We start from the raw sequence: 21,071 nt of genomic DNA, 5'->3' as shown, positions 1-21,071 counted from the left end.
GTTGTTTCTGGGACAACTATTATTAAGGGTTTGAATGCTTTCAGCAACTCTCACATATGAGTAGCTTAAAGTTTGCAGGTAATGATACCACTGACTGGAGACAGTCCATGGCTGCTTTCTTCCCTCTGAGAACTGGGAGTCAGCGTTACTTCAGATGCCACTTAACAGAAGAGGCAAAGAGGTCGTTAGTTCCAAGTTAGTTCTAGTTGTGAATAGTTTCTGAAATAGATACCCACATCTTTTCTTCCCATATATTTACTCATTTCCTTTATACATATGATACCGAAAAAATAATTAAGGCTTGGGCCCATCTTTAACAATTAATGCCATCTGTGTATCTATCTCTGTCATCTGTCATCAATCCATACAGTATCTACGTGTCCATTTGTGCATCTATCTATGTATCTATCATCTAGCTATCTATACGTATCTATATATCTGTCTATCATCTATTTATCTTTGTTTTATCTATCTAAAGCTATTTTGCTACAGAGAAAATTGCTTGGCAGAAGAGGATCTCTCTTCTAGGAAATTGTCAGAGAATAGTAGCAGATGCCTATGGAATTCATGATAATATCTATATTAAAGTAGAACCACAAAGTCTAATCAGACCCCGTGAAAAATGCTATAGAAGGGAAACAAGTTCTATCCAGTGTGTACCTGCAGTTTTGGAAGGACTATTTGCCAGCTCTAACTCCTCTAAGGAGCTCCTTCAAAGCAGAAGATTCTACTTCTAAGCAGATCTTTGCACCATTGTCTAGTTATCTTACCCTCATGCCTCGGGGTACCTGTGTTATATTTTAAAAATGGGTACTGAAAGCAAGAACAACTTAAGAGTATACAAATGGTGGGCTGGGAAGGTGGCTCAGTGGTAGAGTGCTTGCCTTGCATGCATGAGGCCCTGGGTTCAATTCCTCAGCACCACATAAGCAAAAAAGAAAAAAGCCGGAAGTGGCACTGTGGCTCAAGTGGTAGAGCACTAGCCTTGAGCTGAAGAGCTGAGGGACAGCTCCCAGGCCCAGAGTTCAGGCCCCATGACTGGACCCCTCCTCCCCAAAAAAAGAGTATACAAATGAATATTTTTAGTGAATAGAAGGAACCTCCCTTCAAGGTCAAGACACCACTGTGACCAGCTACAAGAATGCTATCCCATAGATTTAAAGACCTGTTGGGATAGGTTTGTCCGTTTTCTGTCACTGAAGATTAACTTGGTCACGGTTGGCAGCTCTAATGTTAGAAATAGTGAAGAAAAATTTTCTCCTACTTCTTTTTGTTTATTTGTTCATGTATTAGCAAAGATTTATCAAATTCTTATCTGTCAGCACGAGGCACTGAAGTAAAAATGAGACTTCCTGAGCCTCTGAATCAGAACCCTTTTCCAATATGCGAAAGTATTGGTCCAATCCTATAAACTTGTCAAGGCTGCTATCATAAAATGTTAAACAGGAGGCTGAACTGTTTTATACATCCAGTCTCAAAATGTGACATATGGCTTCCCTATTCATTTTCTCCGTGGTTCGCATTTTATCTAGATTATGAAATTCATATTTAAAACATAAAACGTATTAAAGCTGTATAGAAGAATCATGACTTAGCCTCAAGAACACTAGTGTCATGTAGCTGTGTCACACCAAGAAAATGGGAAGGGTGTCTGGAAAACAGTAAACTCTAATAGGAGGAAATCAACCTGAAGTGAAAAAACCTGGGTTTGAGATTAAAAAGCATAGTCAATGACTAGGTTACAGGCATAAAATAGCAAGGCCTTGACCTCTCCTGCCCACCTCACAGAATTTCTGTAAAGATGAGATGATTACACCTACACCCATGGGCATTTTTCTACTTCTTCTGTAATCATACTATATTGTAAGCACACAGGATACTATTGTCCTTCTACCTTCATTTAAATGACCTAGGGAAGGAAATAAAAGAGGGAGGGAAGAATGGGAAGGATAGAAGGAGGAAGAACAGAATTAAAGGAGAACAAGAAAGAAGGGAAGGAGGGAGGGAGGAAGGGAGAAAAGGAATGAGGGAGACAGACACACAGGGAGGAAGGAAATGAAAGAAGCAACAAACTAAGTAGTTGTAGGTAAGTAATATCCAATTTTAAAACATACTTATTTCAAATTTCTTTTCAATTCCCCTGAGCTGGTTTTATATGGGAAGAACACAATGAACCATGGGCAGAACTTTGTATTTGTAATAAATACAGCCAATTGGGTTGGGCTCCATAATCTTCTGGGCCTTATCACATGTGTCTAACCTGTTTCCATTGGCTACTGAGTAATGAAGTACAGAACAGGACCTCTAGGGAAGCAGACAGTTTCTCACTCACTATGCTACATACTCAGTCCTTACCACCAGAGCCTGCAGGGTAGGAAAAGTGAAATGTTTGAGGCTCTTGGGAAATTTCAAGTCCTCATACAAGTATAATCTCCACAAGTTTATAAAATGTCACACTGCAAAGAAAGGGTATAATGTAACTGCAGGAACTATTTTCTGTGCAGATGAAATCTCTTGCATTCTCTCCATCTAATTGTAACACTAACCAGGCAGGGAAAAGGTCAAGAAAGAGGGTCTTTTCACAAAAAGAGGACAGTGCTTCTTGTCGATGTTTAGCCTGCTGAGATCCAAACTTGTAATCCAAATGGAGAGTGGCATCTTTATGCTGCATTAAAGCATAAGCCTTCTTGTTTCCATCTGATTATATTCAAACTTGTTCCTGGGCCACTGTGTTTATCCTATGGCAGTTCCTACAGAAATGATCTGGCTGGTGGAATTTGGCTTCAGATCACATTAAAATATCAGTAGCACGAAACCCCCAGGAACAGAAGGTAGGAGAAATACTGCTAAAGAGCAGAAAGAATGCAAATGGATAGTATGTCTTTTCAAAGTACATTTCAATGTGTGTTTCCTTAAATTAGTATATCTTAAAGCTACTGGTTAGTTCAAAGTACCAATCTATCTACTACAAAAATTTGCAATCTCAAGCATACTACTTCGAGCTCTAGCTCCACTGCATCCAAATTTGACAGTAGAGAAGAAACTCCTGTTTATCCCCAAAACTACCATCCTAACAGGTGCCGGAGGCTTGCATAATGTAACACTTTGTACCTGGTTTTCTATACTCTGGGACTTTGGTCTTGCTAGTGAAAAGCAGAGTGGGTCTAGCTATGCCTAGAGGCCAGTGGATCTACAATTAGCAGCATGTCATTACAAAGCAATTGGAGAATTGTGAACCAACCTGCAGGCATTGTCCCGATTTTTTCCTAACTTGTATTTGTGCACATGATCTTCCTTGGTGTTAACACTAAAGCCTCCATGTTCTGGTTTTTAGATTCTAGTGAGCTTTCCCCTTGTTCATTTAGAGAAAGCCTACATTTTCACATTCAGGCCACTCTCTTGCTTGGGGAAGAAAATAAGATGACCAAGGGGAATGTATCTGGCCAGTTACACTAGGCACTGGGCTAGAATTACAGTGAGCACAGTAGGTTGAGAAGCAATAGATTTCAATCGATGCCTAGGGGTAAAGGTCAATTCTCTTGGAAGAATGGGCATCTATGGCAGAAATTGACTGAGTCCTTTGAGGAAGTTTGTAAACGTCAGCAATGTACTTTCATTTGGAAGCACAAAGGCCTAGTGCTCAAGGAATGGGGCCCACATGAAGCAGTAGAGAAAATATGTAAATCTGTTCATTACTTAACACACTAATCCAGGAAGAGTGATGGAGTTGGATGCACAAAAACGTACAAGTACACAAAATCCAACATCCATTGACTTTCTTCCCAAGATTCAACATCTGTTACCCCGGAACAAGTTTCACTTTTCTTCATGGACAGTTTCTAGAATTAAAATTATTTCAATCATGTTGAATTGAGTGTGGCTTTTTTGGGAAAAAAAAATAAAATAAACAGAAGCTATATCCATCCGACTGAAATGTGTTGTTTAAGTCATAGCCATTATCTAATTCAAGAGAATTTGGGCTCATTTGAACAAATCGTGGAGAAAAAGACCAAGTGCTTCTCACTGTGACACCTGAGTCCCCTCCTGATTCTGCACAAATGCTTGTATGTATTGTGATGCTTCAGTCCAGTCTTCTCTTTTCCTGCCCTTCTAAATGTCTCCCCACTACCCTAGTCCTGAAGACCTCCTTAGAATAAGGTAAATTTAATAGGGAGCTGGGCACAGTGGTTCATACCTATAATCTTGCTACTTCAGAGGTAAAGACAGAAGGGTCTGAGAACAATTTAGGCTAAAAGTTAGAAAAATTAGTGAGATGTCCAGACTAACAAATAAGTCAAGCATAATCATCCGTAACTGAAATCCAATTGATCTGAAAGGCTGTGGGTAAGAGTGTGGTCCAACCTGGCCTAGGTAAAAATTTGAGACCCCCACCATTGGAAAAATAACTAGAAAAACAAAAACAAATATTTTAAAAATGTAAGCTCAAGTGGTAAAAAAGTGGGAGGCCTTCAGCTCCAACCCCACTACTGCCAACAACAACAACTAGAACAAATCAGCTGCCAAAGATGTGCTATATAGGATTCTGGAAAAGAGCAGGATATAATGTAATGTACCTTATAATAAGTCAATCCAGATAGAACAAAATGACAGAAAAATCAGAAAATGAGCCAAAGTCAAGAACTAACACTAACAAAAATCACTATAAAGTTTAAATGTTATATATATGTAAAGTTTCAAATTGCATAAATGTCCACTCTACTGGGAGTTGTTCTTTTTTATTGGGAGAGTCATTTTTGCATCCTTTCCTTTGCTGGGCTTTCTAAATTGTAATGAGATTTGCCTAGATGATTAAGATGCTTACTGCTAAATAACCTTTCTTTTGGAGCAGTGAAAGTTAAATTAATCCTTTTAAGGAAGTACAAGCATCCGTCACACCCCTTTCTTTAAATGCTGAGTTACAATGTCCATGATGAGTAATTTAGTTTGAGAATAGAAGATAATTCTTTGACCAGACAGGAATATCCAGGATCAGGAGATACAGAGATCCTTAGCACAAAATCCATAGATTACAGGGCCACCTTTAAACTCATTATCTTCACATTCAGTTTTAACATCTAAAGAGATTATAGAGCCATCCTAAATTCTTTATTCCCCTGTTTGGATTACATGTTATCAAGTGATATAACTAGCTGACTCAGAAAAGTCTGAATCAGATTCCTCAACAGAAGCTATATATATATGTGCCACAAAGATGGCCATTTGAGTCTCTAGGGCCACACTGTGTAGAAGTCACTCCACATCGATTTCTATACTTTCCCTGCTTTATTATAAATACGCCCTAACTCAACCTCATTTCAATTTACTTACTTCTTGCTCAGTCTGCTGATCTCTTTGCTTCACAGGATCCTGTCTTATGAATGTCAGTTCTCTACTGCCTAAGAGTCGATAAACAATGGTTTCACCAAGTTATGTTTTTCTGTTGGGAATGTCATGATCCCATGTTTTACTCCAGTCTGCATCAATTGAAGCCTTTTCATGCTGCTTTCCTGATGATCCCAGTTTACAGTGTGCACTAAACAATTAGCACTTTCAGAATGTAATCTATCACTCTGTAATATTTAATCTCATCCCTGCAATGGATGATAAACTTCACAGGGAAATTGGAGGAGGTCCCATGTGTACTGGATATTTATATCCACTGATATGCTTGCAAATGACCAGAGTTAGGCAGCTGATAAAATATGTCTCCATTGATTTCTTCTTAATATTGCAATTTCAAAGCTCATCAATAGTTTTAACTGTCTGATGCCTTAACATAATGCTGAATATATCAAACCTATAATAAGGTGAGTAGTTCTATTAATTTAATATTAATATTACCATTCACTGAATTTATAGGCAAGACAGGGAATAAGCTTGTAAAATTGAAAATAAACTTCATTATTATGCTAGAATTGTAAATCAGATGGGCCGTAGAAACAGTTTCAATGGTTTAATTAGTCATTACTGTAAGATATTAGTGGAAATTAATTTTTAGGACAAAAAATAGGCACATGTTGAAACACATTCATTTAGAAGTACAAACAACTCTAAGCTATGCACTTCAATCTGTGAACATAGGTTTCTCATAGCACATACACTAAAAGACAATTTTCATCTTCTTTTCCCTTTCTTCTTTGACAAATATTAGCTTCTCTTTGAAAGCTTCCCTGAGTCCCCAAAGATAGAGCTCTATGTACATAGCTATTATGATATATATGTTCTGCACTGTAATTGATTGTTTATACATTCATCTTCTCCAACAAGCTGCACAATCCTTAGGAACAAGAACAATGTCTCATGTTTCTATTTCACTTCTTAAAAAATGACCTGGCATGAAACGGGCATTTTAGAATTTTTGGTTGAGCTGACTAATGACTGCATATGGGATAGCCATATAATTCAAGTAGATAATAAAAATAATAGCAGGCATTAGGAAATATTAGCCTCATGGTTATGTCTAAGTACTATCCATTGCTTGTTTTGACATTCTGCTTTGTATTATTGCTTCATGATGTTGACACAGTCATTATATTTTATTTCACAGAGGAGGAAAACGTATCAAAAGGAGTTGATCCGAAATCAACCAACAAATAAACCTTTATCTCAGGGCACACATTCACACAATGTGACTTAGCTAGACTATAAGGCCAGACAGACCGCCTGTGTGCTCTTATATATATTAAGTATACCCCCACAACTCACGGTATCACTGAGCAAAATTCACAATGACTACCTTCAAATAAAGTACAGCTCTACAGGGATGGGACATTGGTGCTAGGCTGGTACTGGACAAATACAAAAATTCAGGGTATACACATTAACAAAAGAGGCTACACAGTGGAGAGGAGACAGCCTTCAAAGGACAGAAGTCTGTAAATGCTCTGGGCAGCAAAGGTATTTGTATGTGGTGTTGGGAACCTGGATAATCTACATATAAATCTGCCACACCCCTGCACTTGAATCATAATGGTGTCTTCCTTGTGGAGGAGCAATTTCAGCCATAGCCATCAACAAACACCTTTTAACCATTTGGAATCATTCTGAGGAACTGGGAGATAAGGGTAAATGGTACTTCCTCTGAAAGTCTTAATAAGTTCCTGATAGATAAACTCTCCCCTCTGAAAGATCTTCTATCACTAGAAATAGTTACAATCATCTTACTTCTTTTTTTCTTCTACCCACTGTTTTCTTTCTTGCTTTCTTTTTTTGTGGGTCGTGGGGCTTTGAACTCTGGGCCTGAAGCTGTCCCTCAGCTCTTCAGCTCAAGACTAGCGCTCTACCACTTGAGCCACAGCACCACTTCTGGTTTTCTGGTGGTTTATTGGAGATAAGAGTTTCACGGACTTTCTTGCCAGGGCTGGCTTTGAACTGCGATCCTCAGATCTCAGCCTCCTGAGTAGCTAGGATTATAGGCGTGAGCCACCGGCACCTGGCACCCTCTGTTTTCTTTGTGTGCTTCAAAATAGCTTTCTCTCATCACCATTGTTACTTTAAATATTTGGCAGTAATCTCTGCCATCTTATCCTTTTTGCTCTATGTTTCCTCTTCCATGCCTCTCCTCTATCTGTGAGAGGTTGTATATTCAGGATATTTTCATATATACATATATATATATATGTATATTCATGTTTTCATGTATATGTATATATACAATTTCATCACATTATCCTTTCCTCCAACATAGGCATACTCATTTTCTGGTGGTAGATTCTGTCAATTATGCAACATTTAGTATTCCAGTCCACACACACACATAGACCAAAGCAATGAAAGTAGAAATGTCTCTAAAGCCCTTGTAGTGTATACCCTATAGCACAGGCCTTTTAACCTGTGAGTATTGAAAATGACCTCAGTAGCTTTTAATTTCCTATAACTTATGTGAATAATTGAATGACTATGAAACGAGATGCATATGAGAGCTTATGGATGGAGAAAATCAGGGAAATGAAGTCCAAAAGGAACAGAGGGACAAAACCCCCATAGAAAATTTCATGGAAGCCACATCCAGGTCAACAAAAGACATGTATATGTGAAAACAATTTTAGTTCCTGAGGCTGTTAGTACTTTTAATTTCTCTAGATCAGGAAAAAGAAAAGTTTCATTAAAGATTCATCCACATGGACTGTTTTCCTGCCAGCACTGAGGGAAAGCTTGGGGCAGATCTAATCTGTCGGAATAAAACATCCCACCTTTGTAAATGTGGCAAATTTCCTGTAGCAGCAGACATTCATCTCCATCAATCAGGAGAGCAATTCACTAGAAACAAATGTTCTAGATACAGTATGTCAAACACTGGATGATGGAAACCCCTGAGAAACCACAGGGAGTACTGCTGGAAGCAAATGGAGCAGTCTGTTGAAAGGACCTCTGACCATTTTCCATAGCAGAGTGCAACTTGCAACCAACCTGAAATAATGCATTTGACCTTCACGAAAGGGTAATGGATGGGCACTTAACATTAGGTCAGGCAGACTTTAGAGAACAGGAGCTCTAATAATGACAGATGATGAGACAAACATAAATAAGAAAGTAGGTAGACAGAGAAGTAAATAAAGATGTCTGCTTCACAAAGAAGTGGAACTGGAAGTCCACTGTGTGTATCTGAAGAATCGGCAGCTCTTTCACAGATGAGAATTTGCCACCCTCTGGCCACACGGATTATCTACCTTCAGAGAACCAGTGAGTAGTATAAAAAATGTAGCTTCTAGATAAATCTTACTTATGATATTTGGAAGTCTCCAAATATTTAGGAATTAGGATTCTAATTTAGGATTTCACAATCTTGAGTTAGCCTCCGTTTTTAGAAGTGACTAGAACGAAAATAGAGTTCAATTTTGTTTTATGAAGTCTGTGCCTATACTTAGAAAACTTCGTTCTGTAGACCTGTCACAGGTCTATTTATCAAACTACCTACCCATAACTTTTCTTTTATAATGTAAATGTACTAAAAGTTCTGCCTTGTAAACTCAATAACCCATAAATCTAGTCATCCTATGGATACAACTTAGATATTTTTAAATCACAGTTTCCTGATTGGTATTCATGGTGTTAGAAATTTATTATATGTGAAAAATATAACATCCCATGAGTGAGAAATAACAGACATGATGCTAATTATGCCAGAAGCATCCAAGAAACAAGTACTAAGTATTAGTTAAGGCTACAAAAAGAAATGAAATACTAATTGTTCTGATCAATTCTACAAAATCAGACTAATTAGGAGGAGAAAGGATTGAGAGAAATAGGGGAAGAAAAAAATAGAGGTTTAAAATGCACTCATCCCAACGTATTGCCTATACCAACAGTATCTTAGATAATCTTTTAAAAGTGTGGTATGACTTTCAGAGACACATTAAAATGTGAAGTAAAAGGTAACTAGGCTTTTACTATGTATCATTCTGTTCAAATAAAAACAACTGTCATTTGATTAATATTTCTTTATGAATGTTACTGCAGGTACTTTTGGTTTCTATAAAATCGCATAGTACCTTACTTTTTAGACTGTGTCAGGTAGGCAAGGAGAAGGTGCACTCGATTAGTATTTTCTTTTCCAATTGTGTTCTCCAGAGCCCTGGAGTTCCAGAAGGCTCCCCAGAGCCACCTGGGAGCAACAAAGGATTTGTCTAAGGGCATTGCTCCTGGCAGTCTGTCCTTACTTCAAAGAGAACACTGCAGCTCCTTTGAAACGTAAAGGCTTGGATAAATGTTGGAAAATCACTCAGAGGGGGAAAAAATAGAAGTCTAGCGTCCTTTCTTAGATTTTTGTATTTGTAGTAGTAGGGAAGAGAACTTAATAAATGCTCAACAGACCGAAGAGTCCAACCACTCAGATGTACCCAAAAGGGATCAAAAGAGATGATCTTTCCCTTTAGCTATGGTTGCCCAGGTTAAGCAAAGGAGAGCAAGCATTTATTCTCTTTAAAAAGCCACTTACCTTGAAGTTTGAAAAATGCCACTTCTACTTGGTCTCTGAGTTCATGCACAGCACTTCTTTATGAATGAAACATAGGTTCTTTTTTTTTAAAGATTAGAGGCAAATGGATGATATTGTATACAAAGGGACAGATGAAAGAGTTAGGGTGGAATGAACAAGTGTTGAGTGTCTGCTGAGGGAAATGTCATGCTCCCTCTTTGATGTATTATACAATACACCAGTTCCCCTTGGCCTCGGAAGATAATGTCGACTGAGTGCCATGCAAAGTTCCTGGCACTTTACATATTAATCAGATTCTCTTGAGTCAGAAAAGATGCAATTATATATGATGGCCTAGAAATGACTGAAAACCTATGGGGATTCTTTACTGATCTTGTTTATTCACTTGAAAGAAAAATTAATGGGTCAAAGTTGGTTTCACAGGGTACCCTCTTTTCCAATTTCCAGCACAAAACTGAATGCAAGTACAATTCAAATACTCAAATATGCATTAGGCAGGTAATAGGTACCTTAAGAGGATCCTGGGCTCAGCCTCTTAAAAGATTACAAATGTGACTGAGGAACTTTATCCCATTGAGGAAGTAAAATACATTGTCCAAATAACTACAGTACAGTATGAGCTCATAAAAAAAATGTAGCATTGGAAGTGGTGCTGTGGTTCAAGTGGTAGAGCGCTCGCCTTGAGCTGAAGAGCTGAGGGGCAGCGCTCAGGCCCAGAGTTCAAGCCCCATGACCGACAAAAAATAAAAAATAAAAAAAGTAGCATTTAAAGATTTACTTTCAGGGTCTCATGATCTTTGCAGGCAATGTCAGGCAAGCCTCTAAGCTCTGCGAGACTCAGCTTTCATATCTGGCAAATGAAAGAACAGAAGTTGAAAACACTCTTCTTTCAGGCTTGGATTCACTAATTCCATGATTCCTTCAAAGAAACACTTTTAGAAAGACCTTCTATGTCATACTCCTTCCTTTCCCCAAAGTCACAAATGTTACCTAGATCATCCAAAGGAAAAGCAAGATAAATTAAGCATGCCCATGATAAAAAGAGACAGCGAGTCAATAATCAAGCCCATATTTAGAAAGTGTCACATACACTATGGTAATTAAAACCTAAACATCTGGAGAAAATGCAAACAGTGTTTAATGTTGGCAGGTACCAAGAGACCTGCACAAATGATCAATGTGTACTGAGAAAGGGTCCTATTTATAGGATGAAAGCCTTAGAAGATTCTCTCAGCAGGAATGATATTAATTAAGAAATGATAACTCAGAAATGAGAGGGAATAGAGACGCAAAAGGGGCACGAGATATCTAAAAAATTAATACTGTCTAGGGTTTTTTTTAATGGTTTCCTGGGAATAGAGTGTGCAGAGATCACAAGGATATAACAATTACATGAACTGGCTGTTGCAAGGAAGACACTTTTCTTTTCCTTTGCTCCTGCAATGGGTTCCACATACAGCTTCCTACGCCTTAATTCTTGAAGATCTGAAGCAATGTCTTGTGAAAGGAGAGTAGCTAAGGTTGGGTACGATGTGAAAGGTCTTGTTAATAGAGTAAAAAGACGTTTTAGGCAGAATAGACACATAAACTTAAAGAGAATTTAAGTGTGAGACCCCAGGTTTCACAGATCACTTTTACTTTGCTACATCTATTAGTTCTCCTTCCATCTTCTGCATCAAGGCTATTCTCCTGAGCTACGATTTAAATCTTTTCTTTTTTTTTTTTTCTCTTAGCAAACTATGAGTATGCGACTAGTAAACCTGTGCAGACACAAACACTCTTTGGGCTTTATCATGAATTAGAGGAAGAGTCACTCAAAAACTTAGTGACTGATAGTTTCTCTGCCTTTCCTCGGGCACTAAGAACACTCAGCCTTGTTCCTTTAGGATTATCTCATATATCAGAGAGCAGGTGCAAGATTCTTGCAAAGGAGGATGAATGACCTAGGATAGTATCTTGGAGCAAGCTTTCAATGTCTGTTAATCAAGACTTCCTAAACAGACAGATGTGAAGGTGATGGTTTTCTACATATAAGACACATCTAAGGAAAGTTGTGATTTGCAGTAGCCTTGTCCCTAATGGATGATCATCAGTTTAAATTATAAGCAAGGACTGATTTTACTCTGGACTCTGAATCCAATAATGACCTTAACAAGCAAAATCAGAGCATTAAACCCACTGTGTGGACATGTTAACCAAAGAACAGTTCCTTACTTCCCAAACAACCCAGGGTAGTAAGACAACAGATTGCTGGGAAAGTGGAGAGTTATGGGGACATTGTCAGTTTTATTTCAGTTGCTCTCACCGATGAGAAAAGCAGAAGGAAATATCTGGAACAAACCCTGTTAACTCCAAAGATAACACTCTACACATTTGGAAGAATTAATACAACCCTTTGCAGGAGCCTGCTCATTTTTGACTAGAGTATCATAAAAGTCCTAGAAGAACTGAAGTGAACTTGAGTGCTTTTGTGCTGTATAATTATAGAGTCTGATAACTCTTCTCTTTCTTCTTCTTTTCTTTTTTAAATTTGTGGGTACATAAACTCCTATTGATTCAGGAGAATATATTCACACTTTAAAATGTTGTTCAGGCACTAATCTTCTTGGTTCAAATGTCTCTTTGTGTTTGGGAGGGTGTATATAGGTTGTGGTGATAAATTCACCTCATAAGTAGAAAAACTGTACACATATATACTGCTATTTCAACTTTATTGATTTTTGTTGTACTGTAAAGACCTTCATTGACCTCCAATATATCTTAAATCTATTAGCATCTCAGAAAGTGACCCTGAAGCCCTCATTTATCTGTAGAGGAATAGCTTTGGTGCCCTAATAAACAATGAACCTTAAACAGCTCAGGACCACCTCTGCATCTGAAGAGATATTCTCTCAGTCACAAACTGGACTTCTCTGTTTTTTGAAACTAGGATCTGACAAGTCCTAATTCAGATCAGGGAAGTGCCTGTGGCCAAATACCTTTTTCAAAGTTCTCAGGATAGATTAAAAGTTCCTTCCTCAGCCTAAGGAACACCAGCTTTTGAACTGGGTAAATTCCATGGCAGAACTCTTCTGATTATTCCCCTAAACTTTCCTTCCAGGCTCAAAAGTTACATCTGGGTCTGAGACTCAGTCTTCAAATCGCACTCCTGGAAATAATCTCTACTTGGGGACTAGCACCATATATTGTGCAGATGCAGGAAAGCCTAGAATCACAATCAATATTTGGTGTCTTCTTTTTTTTAAAAACTTGTCCTTCTCAAATAGCTTCAATAAAACAGAGACTATCACCAGATTGCTGCAATTCTAAGGGAACTTTCAGTTGAAAATCCATCTGCCTTTCTTATAACATGACAGATATGAATGACTTATACAAAGTCAACTATTGGTAGAACCAGATTCAAGGGAGGGGGTGGTCTTGCTTTTTTTTCTTCATTTTTTTATTTTTTTAAATTTTTTTTTCTGTCAGTCTTGGGGCTTGTACTCTGGGCCAGGGTGCTGTCCTTGAACTCTTCAGCTTAAGGTTAGTGCTATAACACTTAAACCACAGCACCACTTACGGTTTTCTGGTGGTTAATTGGAGATAAGAGTCTCACAGCCTTTTGTGCACCAACTGGCTTTGAACTGCTATCCTCAGATCTCAGCCTCTGGAGTATCTAGGATTACAAGCATGAGCCACTGGTGCCTGGCTATGTCTTGCTTTCTGAAACTTAGTTTGCGAACCTTTGAAGTGTGAGATTCTTTATGTCTCTTATATTTCATGGCAAAAATCCCATCACATAGCCTAGGGTTTGTTGATTGTTAAATTAAATTTACTAAAACTGTGAACTGGAGGAGAAATCAATTTAGTTTACAAGAATCAATGCAAAGCCAACAAACAATTAAATCTCATTATAAAAATAAAGGGTATAAGGTCAGTTTCCTCAGTATCAGGCAGTATACTGTGGATCAAAATGGTTTAGATGTAATTACTGATGATGGATCAGTAACAAGCTAGGAAGGAATATTCACTCAGTGATGCTCTAGATTTGTGAGGTTGACACTATTGAGATTTGCTGTCTGACACTGTGGTCATCATCCATATGTTATGATATAAATTATAGTTCATTATATCTTGCTGAAATTTAAAATTCACCTACTCAGTACTGCTTGCTATATTTCAAATACTCAACAAGGCACAAGGTGCTTGTATCTAAAGTACTGGGCAGGTTGAAAGAATGTTTCTGTCATCACAGAAAGTTCTACCCAACGCTGCTATTTATAGGAGACAATCACAACTACTGCTTCCAATAATTATATGAAGCAGGAGGGATAGGATGACAAGGAATGAGAATAAACTGAAAGCACTGATTAAAGTCTTCAGTGTTCTGATCTATGCATCTGAAATATCTGATATTGTATAATCCTTATAACTTCCCTCATGAGGTATGTACTGTAATTATCTTCAATTTAAATTTGAGGATATGGTGCTTGGAGGGATTAAGGAAAGTGGCATATTCATCTGCTTGGTAATTAACAAAAGCTATCTATGCTCAATTTCTTTTTTTTTTTTTCTGTGCCTATCCTCCGGCTTGAACTCAGGACCTGAGCATTGTCTCTGATCTTTTGTGCTCAAGGTTAATACTCTAGCCACTTGAGCCATAGCTCCAGTTCTGGCCTTTTGGGTAGTTCATTGGAGAAAACAGTCTCATAGACTTTCTTTCCCTGGCTGGCTTCAGAACATAATTCTCAGATTTCAGCCTCCTGAGTAGCTATGATTACAGGCATGAGCCACTGCCACCTAGCTAAGCTCAACTCTTACATTGCATCTGTGAGGAACTTGACATGTTTCCAGCCAGCAGGAAGATAAGTTTTACAATAATGTTTCTCACCTATAAATACTAATAAAGCACATCTGGTACTTTTCTCAAGATAGCAGTGTTCAATCCAATGTGTCTTAAGGGTAAGATCAAGGCTTAAGCATTTGGGGCCCACTTAGTGCTTTGGATCTGCAGTCTGAGTTGGGGATGATTGCTTGAGGAATAGTCTCTTGTGCCATCCCCAGCCTAGAACGCAAAATGCAAATTCCATCTGAGGACACTAATAATATCTGATGACAATCCCAAGATTCTAGATGCCAATGATACCACAAAAGTAGAATACAATTCAGGATACATTAATGGGTGATATTTTTCTATTCCCTGATAGATACTGTTAATCCAGTTAACATGTGTGGTAGTTGGACATTATATCTCAAAATTAAGAATTTGCTCATGTAAATGTATTTATAAAAGGAAATGTATGGAGTTTCCTTTGTGAGACAAAGGTGTTTTTCTAACTTAAAAAGCATGCTTTTTTTTGGGAAAAATAATCCACAAAGAAATAGATCAATCCTCTTTGACACATAGATAGATAGATTAGCAATAATCTATTAGCAATAATCTACAAGTAATAGATTAGCAATACGATTGAGACTTACTCCTTCTACATCTGTCTTAAAAAAAAAAACCTCAGTCTTCTCATCTGCAAAATAAAACATGTGTATGATGATCTCAAGACTCCTTGCAGGTAAACTCAGTAACTAGGAGAGACTAACTTCACCACATTTTTGAAACCATGTGCATGGATTCCATCCTGACATTAGCGTATTGCCTGAATAAACCTGATAAATAAAATACCCTGCCTGTGCTAGGAAGATATAACCACGTAAATTCTAGTTTATCTATTCCCTCCATGTCAGGGGAAAACAAGGGCATCAGATGAAAGCCCATCTTTCTTCTCTCTTGTCAAGGCTTATTCTAATTCTTGTGAATGACTGCTCAGAGGTTTTACAAGACAAGAAGCAGCAGCAGCCTCTCGGTAAGACTCATTCCTAGTAGTCGCTGCCTTCCTGAAATGGTAATGATGCACCTAGGGCTCTGGCTCCTACACTCACAGCTGCTGATCTGAAAATCTTGACGTGTCAGACATTCCAGTACCTTAACACCCATCAACTAGTCTTTACATCTCTTATCCCAGCTTAACTGTAATGGATTTTTAGGTATCATGAGAGGTCACCCAACCAAGGCAGAAGTCTCATCCTGAATCAGTAGCAGGCTGATATACATTTCTTACCTTACGCTTGTTGGTAGGACACACATAGAGATAGCTCAAAATGGTCTTCAAGCCCACTTTATCATTCAGTTTCTCATAGGTTGTCCCATAATCGGTTGACCTATAATTCAAAAGAGGCTTTAATGAGAACAGAAGTATATATCATTTGGCCGCTTGTCAGAATAATACGTTTCATATAGTAGAATGGGTCTCCAGAGGCTTCCAAATGATTCACACAGCATATAATGATGCTTAATTATGTACATAGTAGCATCATATGAGTGGTTAACATTTGCATTTAAATTGAGTTGGTTGAAATTAAAATGCCATTTCTCTACCCCTCTTTAATGTACATACTTTCAACAGAGGATGTGATTAGTTTGAAAAAAAGATTGAGATGAGGATGTCCCTTGAATTGACCAAAGAAATGAAAGAGTTTTTAGTTAGATGTGACATTTGTACACTTCGGCGTTATCTTTAGCACAGTGTAGAAGCAGGTTCTCCAGAGTTATCTCCTAACTGTATTTTCATTCATGAGTTATAGCATCTATAGTTGGTTAGTACCTTCAAAGGTCATTCAGTCTTTTCCTTTTATTTAAGAGCAAGGAAATGTCTTCATAACAAGTGGAATTTCACTTGTCAAAGGCCTTTTCCAGTGGTAAGCTGTCTGGAGTTAGAAGGATGTGTTTCCCCAACACTAACCTTATCTTTCTTTTTTTTTTTTATTGTGAAAATACTGTACAGAGGGGTTACAATTACATGGGCAAGATAATGAGTACATTTCTTATCAAGCATTGTAGCCTCCTCCTTTGTTTCCCCTTCCCATCCCTTTCCATCCTCTCCCCACCCCCTACCCAAACCTCCTCACCTCCCACCAAAGTTGTAAAGTTCGTTTTCAACATAACGACTTGTACATCTCATTGCTGCAATGGGTCCACCTGTATCCCTAGTTAAACGATTTGTTTTTTCCCTTCCCCTCCACAAATTATACCGACATCAAATACAATGAAAGCAGGGGTTATACTATGGGGGAGGGACATACAAAGCAACAAAGAAATCATCTTATAAATGTGTTAGAAACAATTGCATGAAAGAAAAAAAAAACATTTGAATACATATCTTAGGGTTCATTTCCCTAACATTAACTTATCTGACCTTTTCTGCTTGACTCAGACATACACTGGTATTGCAAATAAGGGAAACCATGGGACCTATGTTTCTTTGGGCCTGGCTTACTTCACTTCATATAATTGTTTCGAAGTCTTTCCATTTCCTAACAAATGGAGCAATGTCATTCTTTCTGATGGAGGCATAAGCTTATCTTTCTTATTCATTACCTATCATAATTTAATCACTGGTCAATAATACATTAATTCAGATTAAATAAGTAGGTTTAATTATCTTCTTTATGAAAATCTTCTTGATTTTTCAAAATTTTAATTCCATTGGGTCATGGATAAAACTATATGTGCAAAGGATATCATCTGGGTTTGAAGGGAATGACTGAGAGTACCCAAATGCACTTGTTCACAGAAAAGAGCTGATAAATGGACCAGCTAAATCTGATACAGGCATTCACATCATTGAAGAGTAGGGCATTAAGCAAAATTTTCTTGAATTCTGAACCTTGCAATAGGAAAGAGTTTAGAAAAGGAGAGGAAGAGCCCCACAGATGGTACACAGAAGTATAAATGGTTTTCTTCAGCACCACGGTCTACCACAGTCACTAATAGTTGTCAGTCACTAATAGAACTGCATTCCAGAACTCTTTTGCAGACCTTATTTCACTAATCACAACGTTTCCCTAAAATCCTACTCCCACATGTAACATTTCCCCCTCAGATTCATAGGGAATGTGAGGAGATTTCTGCTCAGATGCCTTTCTTGGTCTACTCTTGGTATAAGTTATTTTCCACTCTTATCTGGACAATGTTTTCAAAGACTATATTGGAATTTTTCTAGGACTAGGCTATTTCCAACCCTTTACTGGTATTCTTTCTATGGTCTTTTAGTCTTGTTTACTCTTCATTATCTGAATATTACTTACAAGTGCATGAATAAAAAGATGCAAATTCTACCTGCAACTTGGTGGCAACGTGTTAATGATATTACCTTAACACATTTTGTCCAGTGGCAGGTGGAAATAGTAGGACTTCATCAGAGATGGAGAGAATGGTTCAAGTTTTCTAGAGGACTAATTGGAATGAAGGCTAGAGAGGTAGGAGCCAGTTTAAAGAGGACATAATGAAGAGTTTCTTGTAATTTCTGTGAACATAATCCTTGGGTTACTCAGTGAGTATTTTCACATAAAATATACCCTGATAAAGCAGATGAGTATTATTCTCAAATATTCTGTTGGGACCTATTCTAATTTTGTGTGTGTGTGTGTGTGTGTGTATTCCTGCCTGTTTATGTGTGTATTAATTCTAATCCCAATATGACAAGATGATGATGGATTTAGATGAGCACTTTTTTCAGCATTCATATTTTTATTGTCATAATATTTTATTTATTTTCATCTTTGTTATATTTTATTATCTTGTTTTATGATCTTTTTATCACTTTTTAATCTATATAACAATATAAAGTATTTCCACTTAACATGCCTGTCTATGAGTAGAATGCATTTTGATCAATTAACCCCTTCATCATTCTCCTGTTTTCATTTGTTTGTTTTTTGTTTATTTTTCCCTAGTGCCAGTAATGGGGCTTAAACTCAACTCTTGTACTTTTGTTTGACTCTTTTGCTCAAGGTTAGCACTCTATAACTTGAACCATACCTCCACTTCTAGCTTTTTTGGTTGCCAATTGGACATCAGAATTTCATGGGTTAATGTGTCTGGCTTTGAATCACGGATCTCAGATCTCAACCTCCTGAGTAGCTAGTATTATGGATGTGAGAAACCAGCACTTGACACTCCATAATTTTTTGTAATGTAATTTCTTACACTTGATGTTACAAAGCTCAAGAACACCTCCAAACTTATTGATCTTCCATTTGAGCACAGTCATATGTCTAAACATTATAGATTTTGTAATAACCAATTGATTGAAATAGAATAGACCCAAATGGCATACACTGGTGGTTTTTTGTCCCACAGTATTTTATAACTAGAATGGGATTGTGGACAGGTGTTCTGGGTAGAGCTAACAATGGGCTGGTATGCCTTAGTAGCAGTGTATGGGATTGATAATAATAAAAAAAAAAATGTTTGCCATTCAGTCAGTAGAAACTGCCTGTACCAAAAATCTTTGAATAGCTGCTTCTACAGCAATGGAACTCATCTGGCACCCATTAGGTGTCCTCAAATGATTTAGGTGTGACACTGTAGAGGGCCACTAGATACTTGCGCTAGCACCATGACCAGCACAAGTTGATGTTTGAACTAATCAGCCTGTGTTCAAGAACCTGGGCTGGCTCAAGTGAATCAATATCTCCAGCAGTCTGGCTCCCTAAGAGGCTGATACTAGCCCACATCTGTTTCTGATTTACAGTTACCAGATGCTGTCAGTTACGGACATGCGGTTGATGGTGAGATTACAGATTCCTAAGGACGTGGACCATGAATAAATAAGAGGCAGAAAAGTTGAGGAGTAGGCGGATGAAACAGTATAATGGATATTTTCTCCATCATCCCTCATTAAGGGAAGAAGGAATTTTCCAAATTGAAATGTTGGGAAATGCCATAGGAGGCAAAATTTAATGTAGCTCTTCTTCATAAACTTCCACATACTGTGTCATCCATGTATAATGTACACTGGCCTTCTTACATAAATGATTCATTTAGCTTTTACAAAGCGTATTCTCTTATAGGATCCATTCCTGAGTGATACCAAATAAGATTAGTGTTCTGGGCACCAAATACAGTATCAAAGGTAATGCATAAGTAAAATATAAAAGAAAGAAAAGGTCTTACTTTTTTTTTTTCCAGGACTGAGGACCGAACCCAGGGCCTTGCACGCACCAGGCGGGCACCCTTCTGCTGGGCTAAACCCCCAGCCCCAGGTCTTACTTTTATTTTATTTTATTTATTTATTTTTTTGGTCTGGTCATAGGGCCTGAGCTCTAGGCCTGGGCGCTGTCCCTCAGCTCTTCAGCTCAAGGCTAATGCTATACCACTTGAGCCACAGCGCCACTTCCGGCTTTTTTCTTTTTGCTTATGGGGTGCTGAGGACTCAAACCCAGGGCCTCAGGCATGCAAGGCAAGCACTCTACCACTGAGCCATCTTCCCAGCCCCAGGTCTTACTTTTATAATAAAAGGACAGCAATAAAAATAAAGGATAACAAAGCAAATACATTTGAAATAGGAAAGGCAGCCTGCAGTAAATATAAAGTAACTGTTAAAGGAGAAATAAAAACAAAAAGGAAATATTTAGAAAATATATATCATATATAGATATATTTTATGGATCTATTTTTTTTTGTCGGTCATGGGACTTGAACTCTGGGCCTGGGCACTGTCCCTCAGCTCTTCAGCTCAAGGTTAGCACTCTACCTCTTGAGCCACAGCACCACTTATAGATATATTTGGAATGCATTGTATGGCCCCAGATCCTCAGCCTGTACCATTTTAGAAAATACTCTGCAGTGAGCATTTTTATCATCAGGATTTGTTTACAGATTGGCTTATCAATAGATGAAAGGTAAGACTTTTGTCAATACCTCTTCTATGCTAGAAGAACTGAAATGCCTCCCTCCCCGCATAAAATAATTAAGCATTGCAGGGAAATAAATATGCAAGTGATAAAATCAAAGCTTGCTTCTTTTCACTTCTGATCTTTAATCTTCACCCTGCCCCTCTACAGCATATGTTAAAACTGACTTTTAGAACAGTTGGAGCTTGCTTTTACTTAAGGATTTACCAAATACACAGAGCTGAGCTGTTACTTTGAGGACTGAAGAAACCACATCAGAGTCACCCACCAACATTCCCAAATTCATCTTCTCTTTGAGATGGCGGATGAACTACTTCACTTGAAAAACAAAATCAGATCAATATGGGATATGACTAGTTTCAACAAGAAGCTGTAGCAATAAAATCTGTGATTGGAATTCTTCTAC

The 21,071-nt window shown here is 37.9% G+C and overlaps 1 protein-coding gene across 4 annotated transcripts in view; it reads right to left on the bottom strand.

Moving 5' to 3' along the window:
* The window catches only part of Sorcs1 (sortilin related VPS10 domain containing receptor 1), a 514,871-nt gene that overhangs the window by 217,453 nt on the left and 276,347 nt on the right, over positions 1-21,071 (bottom strand). For all 4 annotated transcript variants that reach the window (XM_042689577.1, XM_042689575.1, XM_042689574.1 and 1 more), the window contains exon 3: positions 16,030-16,129. In XM_042689577.1, the coding sequence (XP_042545511.1) occupies positions 16,030-16,129 (100 nt within the window). The remainder of the gene's footprint in view (positions 1-16,029; positions 16,130-21,071) is intronic.

Source organism: Dipodomys spectabilis, unplaced genomic scaffold (assembly GCF_019054845.1).
Source record: "Dipodomys spectabilis isolate Male_0828 unplaced genomic scaffold, ASM1905484v1 ptg000125l, whole genome shotgun sequence".
NCBI lineage: Eukaryota > Metazoa > Chordata > Mammalia > Rodentia > Heteromyidae > Dipodomys > Dipodomys spectabilis.
This window is presented reverse-complemented; position numbering and strand designations above follow the sequence as displayed.